This window comes from Enhydra lutris, unplaced genomic scaffold (genome assembly GCF_002288905.1).
Source record: "Enhydra lutris kenyoni isolate GAN:26980312 unplaced genomic scaffold, ASM228890v2 scaffoldscaffold22, whole genome shotgun sequence".
In the NCBI taxonomy this organism is placed as follows: Eukaryota; Metazoa; Chordata; class Mammalia; order Carnivora; family Mustelidae; genus Enhydra; species Enhydra lutris.
This window is the reverse complement of record NW_019154106.1, coordinates 5,828,328-5,840,991: the sequence shown is the minus strand read 5'-3', so window position 1 is coordinate 5,840,991 and position 12,664 is coordinate 5,828,328. Positions and strand designations below refer to the sequence as shown.

Genomic DNA, 12,664 nt, shown 5'->3' with positions numbered 1-12,664 from the left:
TAACTCTGGTTATAGAAAGATGGAACCTGACCATGAGCAGTAGCATACTTATCAATGTCTCGAGATGCTGGATGATTTTCCTCTGCCCATTGCTGAGGCCTATTAGATCACACTAAATCCTTCCTTGTACATCGAAATTTCCAGTATGTAGTCATTCAAATTTTAGAGTTTCAACACAACTGAGAACGAACCAGAGATACTGGTGGTAAATAACAGTCAACACAAACACAAAAGTACTTAAGTGTTAGAAACGTTTATTTGTCAAAATATTAAAAAAAAAAAAAGTGGGAGGAGTGGAGTAAAACAAGGCTAAATTTCAGCTAATGCTGTACCACGATCACAGGTCAGACATAAAAAAACAAAACAAACAAACAAAACAACAACAACCCCCACCCCCAAAACCCCAATGGTCCTAGCAGTTTCAGAAGATTAGCTTCAATGTTAGAGTCCAGAGCTAACAGAGAAGAGTAAAAGGTCGCTTGCCACTACATGGTCATTTTAAAGGGAAAGGAGATGTTGCAGGTAGACAGGGAGAAGGGTTCAACTCCTAAGGAAAGCAAGATAAGAGGGGTTCCACTGTACAGGAAAAAGGGGATGCCAGCATAATCCTTACCTAGGGCCGCTCAGAGGCTGAGAATGTAAGGAACAGAGTGAAAGGCTACAGAAACTAGTATCAGGAGGAAAGAAAAGTCAACTTAGAAGAATTAAATTAAGAAAGAAAACATAGTTGGTCACAAACTCCTTTGTTTACTGAAACATGAAGCAATGGAAACATCCCGGCAAAGGGGACCGCGCGGAGCAAGTTCTCATATATGACCGCAGCCCGAGGGTTCAGTCCGCAATTATCCTACCTGAAAGAGAGCACAACACAAGAGGCTTACACAATGCCTGGAGAGCAGCTTGGCTCCGAGTACAAGGGCCCTGGTCCCGTCCTGTATTCCAGGGGGAAAAGAACAAAGAACAAAACAAAACCAAGTCAGACTGGATCAAACTTACATCCCGTGTCATTACCAAGGGATCTACTCACAGCTAGGTACAGAGTGAGCAGCAGTCTCTCTGGAAGACCGCTGTGCGGCCGATAAAATCTATCTTTCTCATCTCTTAATCCATCTTTTAGGCAAGACCACCTCTGTGATACAAGGCTACTGTCACTGCAACAAAGGGCATACACGATAGTATCAAAAACCATTAATGTAGTTGTGTCCCGAAAAAGCAGATGATGCCAAGATCTCGAATACTGCCAACTGCACTACTCTAAGTCTGTTTCATGTCACGGTTTCATAGTAAACAAGTTTTCAGAAACGGCAGTCACAAAGGGTGTCATTTATCCTGCAACATACCTACATGTCCTACTGTCCCAGAGTTAGAGCCGTAACTCCAGTAGGTCCCCTACGTGGTCAAATCTCCCTTAACCAAATTGAAAGAAGAAATCCTAAAATTCTCTGATTCTTCCACTGATGATGGGAACTCCAGACACTGATGGCTGGGGGAAAAAAGAAGTTAACTCACACCAAGTTCCTCTACTTATTACAGACAAAGGGCCAAATCGTGGTCTTGATCTGTACCAACCGACTTCAAAAGTTGTGACGTTCTTGAATCAGTTCTGCTAGGGTGAGACCCAAATTCAGATCCCCAACAGTTCTGGAGTATTTCCTCCTGGCAGCCTCATTAACATCAGGCTCCTGGGACTGCAACCAACTCAGGGTTATTCAGTCCATTTGAGGTTCACACCTGGAAGGTAAGTTTCTTTAAAAGTCATCACTAAAAAGAGGTTAGTTAAACAACCACGGCTTGCAGTCAAAATTCACTTTAAAATACCTTAGCGATACCCTTAAAGACTGTAATACACTAATTTAACTATAAAACACATTCGAGGAAAACAAGTTATCTGGTAGGTGATACCACCTTTCGAGAAATATCCCACTTCGTGGCAGATCCAGCTGCATTGAAAGTAAAAACTAAGGCAACCTACACGAGCTTTAAGATTGTGGACTTTACACACATTAACACGCCGCTGCTACACAATGGTCTCAGGAGATCGCGGTCTTGTCATGGGCCGTCTAGCACATAATTTACCACAGATTCAAACCACTGTTTGCTTCTCACTACGTAAAAGGGCCAATTCCTATTGCTTTAGTTTCTTCTACACATATATACCAGCGGGCTAAGTGAGGAACCCTGGAAACTCCATTTAACTTCTTGAGTAGGTTCTTGAGTAGGCCTCCTGACCAAGTGATGCTCAATTTCAAGGTACAAGGAAAAACCATGAGAAGAGAAAGTTGTCACGATGCTATTTCCACTCAGATGAAATTTACCCAGATAATCCTACTAATTATCCTTGCCATTCCAACATCTTTGGTGTACATCTTCCAAAGTAGGAAAAATTAAATTTCTGCGGTCACCACCAGTGGGAATTTAAACACATTCAGAAATTACCTGTTTTATCTAGACCCTTACGTGTTCTTCCTGAACAAAAACCAAACAAAAATTGCTGGGGAAAAAGAAAAATGTTGGGGCTCTAAATGATAGTAACAGGGTATGACGAAATACGGTTTCAAGGGCTCAGGTCAGGCAGAGTAAGGTGCTCTGGATTACTAATAAGGAAAGGACTCCATGGGACAGGGGCACCGAAACACTTTGCTTTCAAGGGTCTTAGAACTCAACACCTAAAGCTTACAGGGCTTTATCTGGCCTATAGATCTAGGATATTAGAAGTTTCCTCTGATCAAAACTAATGACCTAAGTAGTAGCTATATTAGCAAGTGAGAAGTCTAAAGCTGTAGTTAAAATTCTCACTGTGACGTTCATGACCAATTCCTGAACCTGTATTCTTCCACCTACATCACAATGACTTTTCTAGTGGGAAGAGAATGGTTTTGGAGCCCACCTCGCCTGAGTTTGAATTCTGACTGCCTCTCAAGTATCCACATGACTTCAGGCAAAGTACTTAACCTCTCCGAGCCTTTGTTTCCTTCTCTGTAAAAGAGAAAGTATCTATCTCAAAGGCTTTTTGTGTAGATTAAATGCTATATCAGACAACGAGGGCACTCGATAAATGTTCTCTTAACTATGTTTCTGTAATGCAGATGGCTTACATTTGATTAAATAATACCCTCCTAACCGAGTTTGTTGTTGTTCTCTCCGAAGGAGCCGCTGGTTGGAGTCATACACTAAAAAACCTCAACAGGCCAAATGAACCTCTGGCCTAAGCTAGAGAAATATTTAAGACTAAAATGTAAATTTGTCTCGTGCTACTGTCCTGCCAGCAAACAAACACGTGGCTTTAGCCTCCTCTATGCAGCACAGATCTCTTTCAAGGAAACTCGAGTCTCTTAACCACACCGACCCCACTCTCACCTCCAGTTTTTAAAAGGCTGAGTACCGCGCTCGGTCCACATACTGCTCCCGCTCATACCGGGCCATGTCATACAGAGAATTCCGTGCAGCGGCTGAAGCCTGAGACAGCTCACTCTCTGGCCCGTAACCGTAGCCCTCTCCAACTGTGGGGAGCACAGCGGCAGCACGACGCAGGGGGCTCCTGTCCCTTCCGTAATAGGAGGAAGTGTTGGCAGCGGCGGCAGCCATAGCCGCCGAGGTGGCGGCAGCACCTGAGTTCGGCAACAGGTGTCTGTCGTAGGGGTCAACAGAAGTGGAGTTGAGGTGACTGGTCACAGCCGTGTTCTGGACTTGAGGCAGATGGGACATGGTCTGCTCCGCGTAGTTGTACGCGGAAGCCGCCGCCGCCGCCGCCACCGCCTCGTAAGAGCGGACCCGGTAGCGCTTATAGTAGTCGAGCGCTCCGTACGCGTCGTTGTAATACACGGATTCCCCGTAGCCCATGGTGTAAGGCGCGCGCACCGCTCCGTACTGCTCGTTATACTGCTCGGCGAAGTCCGCCACTCGGCCCGTGCGATCCACCGGACACTCTTTGGACCAGTGCCCCTCTTTCCCGCACCGATAGCAGCCGCTCTGGTCTCCCATCCCGGGCGCAGTCCGAAGCCGGCTGGTGGACAACTGCACGTGCATTCGTTTGCCTTGAGGAAACAGACGCGAGATTTAGTATAACTCACTGACGTTCCTTAATCCTCCCCCACGTGAAGGCAAGCTAGCTGGTGTGCGACACGCACACACGCGCGCTCCGGCAGCCCTGTCAGCGGAGCGCTCCAACAGCAGCTGACGTTGCGGTACGGGTGACAGCGAGAAACTCTGAGTCCCCAGACACCAGGCAACACTACTCCCGTCAGGTAGCCGGATTCCCTTCCGTGTCCACGACCTTCCCTCCCTTTCCTCTGGCCCCCAACACGGAAACTGAAAACTTTTCCACTTACCACTGCTAGGACTGATCACAACTGTCATGATTCAAGACCTGCCAATTCCTCCAAATCAGTCAACAAAACCTCAGTTATGCCACGTCTGAAAAGCATCTCACCAGCCTCCCTCTGATTTACTCAGGGCAACGTAAGGCCCCAGCGTTTACCGTAGCTTAAAAACCACGGCAACCTGTCCATCTTGTTTCCTCCAGCCGTTTTGACAGGTGTCACCAGAAGGCTCCGCTGGATACACGCACCGTACGCTGCTTCACCTCAGTCCCTCTAGGAGTTGTGCAACCCTCCGGGTTTCAACCCCACCCCTGTGTTTCCCAGCAAGGGCGATCCATGCCTATGTGGAAAAGGAAGCTTGACCAAGGTCTCTCAGCAGCAAGAATTAGGAAGATACTGAAGCAGTACTGGGTTTTTAGGGACACTGTGTACCCACGTAATTCAGCATTTCATCCTGCCATGTAACTCACGATCCTTCATAGGGGACGATCTCGTTAGAAAAATGCAGCATTTGCCCTCAGAGCCTCTGGGCACCCATACAAACAAGCAACATCCATTCTTCCAGGAAAAGGCCAGCACCACGACCAGCTAAGAGAAGAAACAATCTCTTCTCTGGGCTTGTGCCCTGGGACCCTTAACTGATGAAAGCATCCAAGGTCTTCAAAAGCAGTTTGAGGAAAGGAATCTTTTTGGCAGGATTCGGTCCCAAACTGCCTAAGACTTTGGAGATCAAGTCAGTAGTTCTCAAACTGTACGTAGCCACTACAGATGCAGAGAACAGGGACTGCAGGTCACTCTTGAGGGCTGCTCAGAACAAATCCCCCCTCCGCGGTCAGCAAGTTGCTCTCTCTGTAACAGACCTTGTTCTGGATGCAGCTATGCGACAGGAGGCCTCGTGCTCCACCATCCTGTTGGAAACGCCTGATTCAGGCCGGCGGCCAGAACGGCGCCATGCACTGACCCCGAGAGGGGAGCGGGTTAGTGCAGTAGGACCACTTCAGTCAAACGCAGTGCTGCCCAATGTCTAAGATTCCTACGAGCCCGGCTTCTGGTAGCTGCCACCTCCAACTTAAAACCCCTTCTTTAGCAGAAACGAAAGTGCTCAGGTTTTCACTTCTAGCTGCCAGCAGAGAGGCGGTGTCCATCATCACCACTGACAGTCAACAGATAACAAATATCGGAATGTAGCATTTAGCCACCCATTGTTTTCAGAGATTTAAATACTCCCATCCTCATCCTTAAAAATTACTGGGCCGCCTGGGTGGCTCAGTCATTAAGCGCCTGCCTTCGGCTCAGGTCATGATCTCAGGGTCCTGGGATTGAGCCCCACATTGGGCTCCCTGCTCAGCGGGAGGCCTGCTTTTCCCTCTCCCACTCCCCCTGCTTGTGTTCCCTCTCGTGCTCTCTCTGTCAAATCAATCAATCTTAAAAAAAAAAAAGGTTATTAAGGGCCACATGCTAACTATGCTTAGAACAGAAACACAGATTTTTTGCCCCAATTTCTATCTCAAATGTAGAGTTTCCTATGATTTAGACTGGAAGACCAATAGTTACTTGGTTTTCACACATGCATGGTGACTTTAACCTCTGTGACAGACATAAACTGTTCCCATTCTGAAGTCGCAGGAACTCTGCCAATCTAAAAAAGCAGCCGATTCAGAGACCTAGAAGTACATTTAAAAATTTTTTTCAATTTAATTTGCTTTTTACTTTTAGAGATTCTGGCCCAGTTTTTGTTCTTATTGTTGTTGTTGAGAAACAAAACCCAGTGATTTTTCTTTGGTATTTGTTACTACATCCAATCTTCATTTCAGTTTTACTGAGAGAATGCCTAAGTTTATAAACATCTATGTTTATAATCTACCTCTGTAGCAGCTGTGAAAAGGATTCAGGTAAAAGAAATTTTTAACTAGAAGTAAAAAAAATTTGTAATAGAAGTGATAGTCCACCTCCCCCCTCCCCCCGCCAATCTCTCCTAGGTTGTAACTAGGTTTTTAATTTATTTTTTTTTTAAATATTTTATTTATTTATTTGACAGAGAGAGATCACAAGTAGGCAGAGAGGCAGACAGAGAGAGAGAGAGGAGAAAGCAGGCTCCCTGACAAGCAGAGAGCCCGATGCGGGACTCGATCCCAGGACCCTGAGATCATGACCTGAGCCGAAGGCAGAGGCTTATTAACCCACTGAGCCACCCAGGCGCCCCTAGGTTTTTAATTTAAACCCGCTTAAGTTATTATAACTGAAAAATACTGTGCTTCTCTTACTCTATTACCTTAAGGAACCAGGGCAAAGAAAATTGAAAGATTAAATTCCACCACTCTACTACACTTGGAGAGGACAAAACTTTAAAGATTTTCTGAGACCTCAAAAGTTACTGAAATACGTTGCCAACATTTCCCAGAAAACCAGCCTAACAGAAGTGTTTTCTTTTGAAAGCTGGAACAAAAATGATAATTAAAATGCGGAGAGATGGGCAACCTGGGGTCCTCTAAGTGCTGGGCTCCTAGCATGGGCCAGGACCCCGAGAAGGCTGGGGGGCGTAGCTGCTCCCTAACACTGCTCCAGCTTCGTGCTTGTTTGCATATGGCGAAACCAAGACACCCGACCTCTTACACATCATTCCCAATTCAGTTGCTTGAACTGTTACTTGGGAACAGCTTTTTCAGTTAGAGTCTTCCCGTGCAAACTGTTTGCCCGCTCAACAGTGGTTCAGTTCACTGCTGCTTGTGGACAGGAAACAGGTCTTGAAAGACCCAGGTTAACTCAGGTTCCCCTGCTTCCTTTGATAAGGATTCCTTCCTCTGATAAGATAAATGCAGAAGCCTAAATGGCAACAATTAATAAAAGTTGGGGCGCCTGGGTGGCTCAGTGGCTTAAGCCTCCGCCTTCAGCTCAGGTCATGATCTCAAGGTCCTGGGATTGAGCCCTCATCGGGCTCTCTGCTCAGCATGGAGCCTGCTTCCCCCTCTCCCTCTGCCTGCCTCTCTGCCTACTTGTGATCTCTGTCAAATAAATAAATAAAATATTTAAAAAGAAAATAAAGGTTCAGAAGATGTTCAAAGTGGCACTCCTAAGAGGCCGCCTTCATTGGCAGCTGACTAAAAAAGCTTTATAGACAAAGGTGACAAGCTGGTATCTTGATTATATTTTCTGTAAAACTGCAACATATTATCCCACGCTAAACTCTCTCTGGTCAGCTGGAAAAAACAGAGCTGGTTATAAAAATATCTATATGTCTAACTCCGAGTAGAGTGCTTTCTCCGGAGTGGACAGGCTAAGAACATAAAGACCAAATCAAGGATTCTTCTTTTCCAACGATGACATTTTAAAGAATTTCATGGATCGCTGTTACTCCAACATCCACTTCCCAGAGTAATTAAACTTGCTTTATTAAAACACACTCTTCCCAAGCCAACTCCCCCCAGTCAACTAACTTCTGTACGTGTACTTTTGCCCTTATCCTTTTATTCGGTTGTTGTTAAAAAGGTAAGGACATGCAGTACTACATTACTGTGACATGTTTGCAGAGTCTGGACCCGACTTTAATTGCATTCTTCCCACATTTTGTTACCTGTCAAGAGAGAACCTCTATTTCCCCCCAACACTGTCCATTCATGATCCCATCTCCATCAAGTGAGAAATAATTAAGAATATTCTTAAATCTGTCTGAAGTGCAACAGCTTTCCAAAATAATAATTAAAAGAATATATATATAAATAAGAGACATAAGTGAGGAAAGCTAACTATCACATTTTTAAGTAAGCTTCCAACTGTAATGCAAACACTTCAGTTGTTGCAAACACCACTCGCCTTTCATCACAGAGTGCTTACCGTCCATCTACTTTAACATCTATTACCTCATTCTTGCCTCTCTACCATCCCGTGAGGGAGGTACTGCAGGGATCATTAATTCCACTTTGTAAGTGGGGAAAATGAAGCAGAGAGAGATTAAAACACTGGCCCGAAGTCACAGACCTCGTTAATGGTAGCAAGTCATCTGTGACTTTCGCCCTATGCTTTAGAGAAGAGCTAAAGGCCAGGACACCACTGGCTGAACCCAAAGAGATCTGACGCGCTCTTTGTAATCTACGCTATTTGCAAACTTTCTTACCCTTTTCTAGTCAACTTTTCCTCTTCTGGAATTTCTTTTTTGACTGTTTTCTAGGTTTAGCAGAGGACACTTAAGTACTTCTCAACGAACCTTTTAGTGGCACTCGGAAAAAAAGGGTATTAACTTATGAACCTGAGAAGTGGCTGGAAATGCGTGGCTCAAGATGAAACTGTCAACCAAAAACTGTAGAACAGCGCCGTCCAACAGAACTTTCTATAATGATGGGAATGTTCTCCCTTTACACTAATACGGTCACCAATAGACTCATGTGACCTCTGGGTGCTTCAAACGTGCGTCCAACTGAAAAACTGAAATCTAAAATGTATTTAATAGCCGCATGTGCCTAGGGGCTACCATATCAGACGGCTCAGTTGCAGTCTTCCGACAACCTCGAAGTATTAAATTATAACCTATGGAGCTTTATAACTGGTGAAATTATATAATAGGCTCCGTAACACCCTTACTGGAAACTTTCAGAAGCAGGACCATCATCTCATTCAACCTAGTATTTTTAAAAATTTTCTTTTTTTTCCATTAGGGTTAAATAATAGTAGGTAGAAGAGAACAGTTCAGTGCATGGCTTTGGGCTGACAGACTGAACAAATCTGAGGCCTCAAAGATACTTCCCCAAATCCAGGTTCACCATCCAGATTTATAATATAGGAATCCCTCTAGATGTCTCTGTTCCTCTTTCCCACAACAACCTATCACCCCAGGCTGTAAAGAGTATAAATCCTAAGCACTTAAACTCTCAATATAAGGCTTTTTGATGATAAAAGCAGATAATCCACAGACTTTTATCCTCTCTTCTCCCATGAGGTAGGGACTCATTTGCCTAGGCAGGTTAAACTTCCAACAGCACTCAAATGAATGAAGACCGCAGGATGAAGTAACCCAGTTTGTGCCTCTACACAGTTGCTGAGGAACATCTTGGCAAGTAAATCTGCAAAGGGGGTGTTTGCTTCTCCAAGAGTAAACTGTACTTAACAGTGGTAAACACACAATCTTTCCATTACATCCAGCTAAAACAGAATGGAAGACACCTCCCCGCCAGCCTCCTGGTCCTGTGCTCTTGTCTCTGTCTTGTCCTAGACCCCACTACTCAGTTCTGCCACCCAGACCCCAGAGCAGTTCACCTTGAAACTCTGTGTTGTCAAGGCCCCTGATGGCCTCCACTGCATCCTCCGCCCGCTCCATGTGTACGAAGGCATAATCTTTCACGATGTCACATTCAATGACTGGACCATACTCCTCAAACTTGGCCCGAAGCTCCTGGTTGGTACAGGTGGGACTGATGTTGCCCACATGCAACTTGGTGGAGGCTTTGCTCTTATTCTTGCTGGCTTCCACGTTGATGTTCACCCCGTGCAGCTTGTAGTGGTGCAGGTTGCGGATGGCATCCTCGGCCGCCGTCTTGTCCTCTATGTGCACAAAGCCGTAGTTCTTAATGATGTCACATTCCAGCACCTTCCCATACTGCTCGAAGAGCGAGCGGATCTCCTGCTCTGTGGCCTCCCGGGGCAGGTTTCCGATGAACAGCTTCACCATCCTGACAAGAGCCTGGGAGGGAACAAATAAGATGTCCAAAAGTTAGGGGTGGAGTGGGAAATTTCAGGGCATTGCATTTTGGTTTAATTCTCCAAAAAAGTTCTTGGCACCTTCAAGATTCAAGACCCCCCCACATAAACGTTCATTATTTTTCTCTTAATTGAGAGGAATGGTTTGTACATTAAGAGGTAGTGTGAGACGTGTGTGACACCCCAACGGGAGGCTGGGATCAGCAGGCATCGCACCGTCTATCATATCCGTGAAATGAGCATTTAAATAACAAGGTTGGCTGTTTTAGGTCTTAAAATATTCTCTTTGGGAGGCAGGAAAGAGAAGAGCTCAAGGAGAGGGCAAGAGGCGTTTATCTCGAGTGTCCCCGGTAACGAGGTTTTGGAGGGAAATCGGTGTCCCTCTCCTCCGTGCGGTATTACCTTCTACGACACTTGAAGAATAAAGAGGCTTCCTTGGCCCCAATCCGGGATCCCCCCAGCGACCCAACCTCCAGCTTTTTCGCCCCAACAAAGACTCGACCCGACCCCTGCCCCGCCCCCTCCGGAGACCCGGCCCCGCCTCCTCCCGTTGTCTTCCCCGGACCTCCCGCAGCAAGAGAATCCCACACCTTGGGCAGGCCCCGTCCGCCAGAGGCCCAGCCCGACCCGCCCTCCGGCTCCCCACACACCCAAAAGACCCCCTCGCACCTCCGGGTGGCGGCGGCGGTGGCGGCGGCTCCCGCGTCAGAGAGAACCCTACAAAATGGCGACGGCCGCTCGAGCCTCGGCGCGACCGGGCCCTTTCTCGCGCGCCAGCTCACGCACGCGCGAGTGCGCGCTGCTTCCGTCCCCTCCCCCCTCGCGGGAGCCGGGCGACCAATCCCGCGGCCGCATACAAATGGCTGCTCCAGGCTAGGCTCCCAGCCGCCCCGACCCGGGGGCGGGGCCAGCTGGTGACGCCGCTGCGGAGCGGAGGTCAGCCCGCCCCCAGCCCCGGTTAGCCAATCAGCACTCTGGAAGTCGGGTGGGGGTGGAGGTCGGCGCTCAAGCGTCAGAAGGGCTCCGGACGCAACCACTACCTTGGCGTAATCAGAAGCCCGGGGGGTCGCTCACCATCACAATGGATCGTGCTATTGGGCCAGTTGGGGCGGGGGGGTAGCTAATGACAAAGGGTTATCTCACTGGGTCCTCTAAATGGGGGTTTTCTGAGCAGGCTGGCCAGCCACTTCGGTAGCTTGGGTCAACATTTTAGAGACACAGAAGAGCCACATCTTAAGCAAACGTAGTCCATGTTTGTAGAGCGTAAATGTAACTCAGCGTTTCATGGCAAGCCTCTTCCTGGTGAGGAAGCAGAACCAAAGATGGCAGAGCTGGGAGAGCTCTAAGAGGCATTGTATCCAGGCTGCATTTATCGGTCACATGTTTGCTCACGGATGTGTGTGGGCTGTTTTTCTCTCTCTGGTTACACTATTAGCTCTAATTGTGTGTCCTTCACAGTTCCCGGTCCGTGGTGACTACACCGAGGGAGCACTTGGTGCAGAGGCCCAGAGAAGTTCTTTGTTTGGGGCGGGGCGGAGAGACTGGGGTGAAAAAGGGTCTCCAGGTCCGCACCAAGCTGCTGGAGGTCTAGGCAGCTGGGACTCCGGGTGCTTTCTAGCATTCAAAATTCTGCTGTGGTCCAAGGGCGCCTCCTGGTGGCAATAGAGAAGCTAGTAGGTGGATTAGTCACTGTCACCCTTGAACAAAGAATAGACGTTTATAGAGATTGATGGATCCAGCTTATCTCTGAGTGGAGCATGCTGGGGTGGTTGTCAGTCACCATTCTTCATTGTGGTGGCTCCATAGAAGCTTTTCTGATACCATCAGGCACAAATTCCCCAGGCTTCCCTCCTCCTCCCCAGCTACTCTGATGTGTTTCTTTCACTGAATTCTTTTTGTTTCCCAGCCATTTTAGAAGAGGCACCGTCCTTCCAATTTTAATACGACTCACGATTTCTCCCACCTAATTCGATCTACTTCTCCCTTTTCTCCTCATCTTGTTCATTTACAGTTTCTCTCTACACTCAGACTTCTAAAACATGTATAGGGACCTCCTTACCCATTTCTGAAATACCTCCCATTCACCTTCACTATTAATGTTTTCTATCTTGGGGTCCTTCCTTGTGTTCCAGGTCAGAGGCTTTGCAAATGGGGAGTCTGAACCAACTATTGCCCACCTTTGGACACGGTTTTGGTTTCTGTCCACCTCTTCCAATGCCCCAAATTTTCTGAGGTCACCAAAGTTAATGTCCTTTTAAGTTTTCACCCTTCTAAAGTTTTCATTTCATTTAGCATTTTCTTCTCCCGTGTTTTTATACTGCTCCTCAGAGCTCTGACTGTACTGTTCTGTCTCCCTCCCTCCCCCCTTCTATTTCTCTGCTCTTATTTATTCCCTTTTATATCACATCCCCTTCCCTCATAGACAATCACACTAATGAGTTTAATATGTATTATTTTGTTTGTGTTCTTGCCTGACATATCCTTTCAGTGCGCATTTGCTTTATCCATTTAAAAAAATGTTTTATTGTGGGGGCTCCTGGGTGGCTCAGTGTTAAGCATCTGCCTTCGGCTCAGGTCATGATCCCAGGGTCCTGAGATAGAGCCCTGCATTGGGATCCCTGGATGTCAGGGAGCCTGCTTCACCCTCTCGCACTACC

At 47.0% G+C, this 12,664-nt stretch overlaps 1 protein-coding gene across 3 annotated transcripts; it reads right to left on the bottom strand.

The window, feature by feature from the left end:
• Positions 1 to 234: 234 nt before the first annotated feature.
• On the bottom strand, positions 235 to 10,831 carry LOC111149574 (RNA-binding protein 4B). Of its 3 annotated transcripts, XM_022506687.1 has the most exons (4): positions 10,677 to 10,831; positions 9,567 to 9,990; positions 3,358 to 4,034; positions 235 to 851 (listed from the first exon to the last, which is right to left on the bottom strand). In XM_022506687.1, exons 2-3 carry the CDS (start codon positions 9,976 to 9,978, stop codon positions 3,367 to 3,369), a joined length of 1,080 nt encoding a protein of 359 aa, XP_022362395.1. In that variant the 5' UTR covers positions 9,979 to 9,990; positions 10,677 to 10,831; the 3' UTR covers positions 235 to 851; positions 3,358 to 3,366. The 3 variants fall into 3 exon arrangements, with proteins under 3 accessions (XP_022362395.1, XP_022362394.1, XP_022362393.1); XM_022506686.1 differs by having other exon boundaries at positions 235 to 4,034; XM_022506685.1 differs by lacking the exon at positions 10,677 to 10,831 and having other exon boundaries at positions 235 to 1,731.
• Positions 10,832 to 12,664: the final 1,833 nt, after the last annotated feature.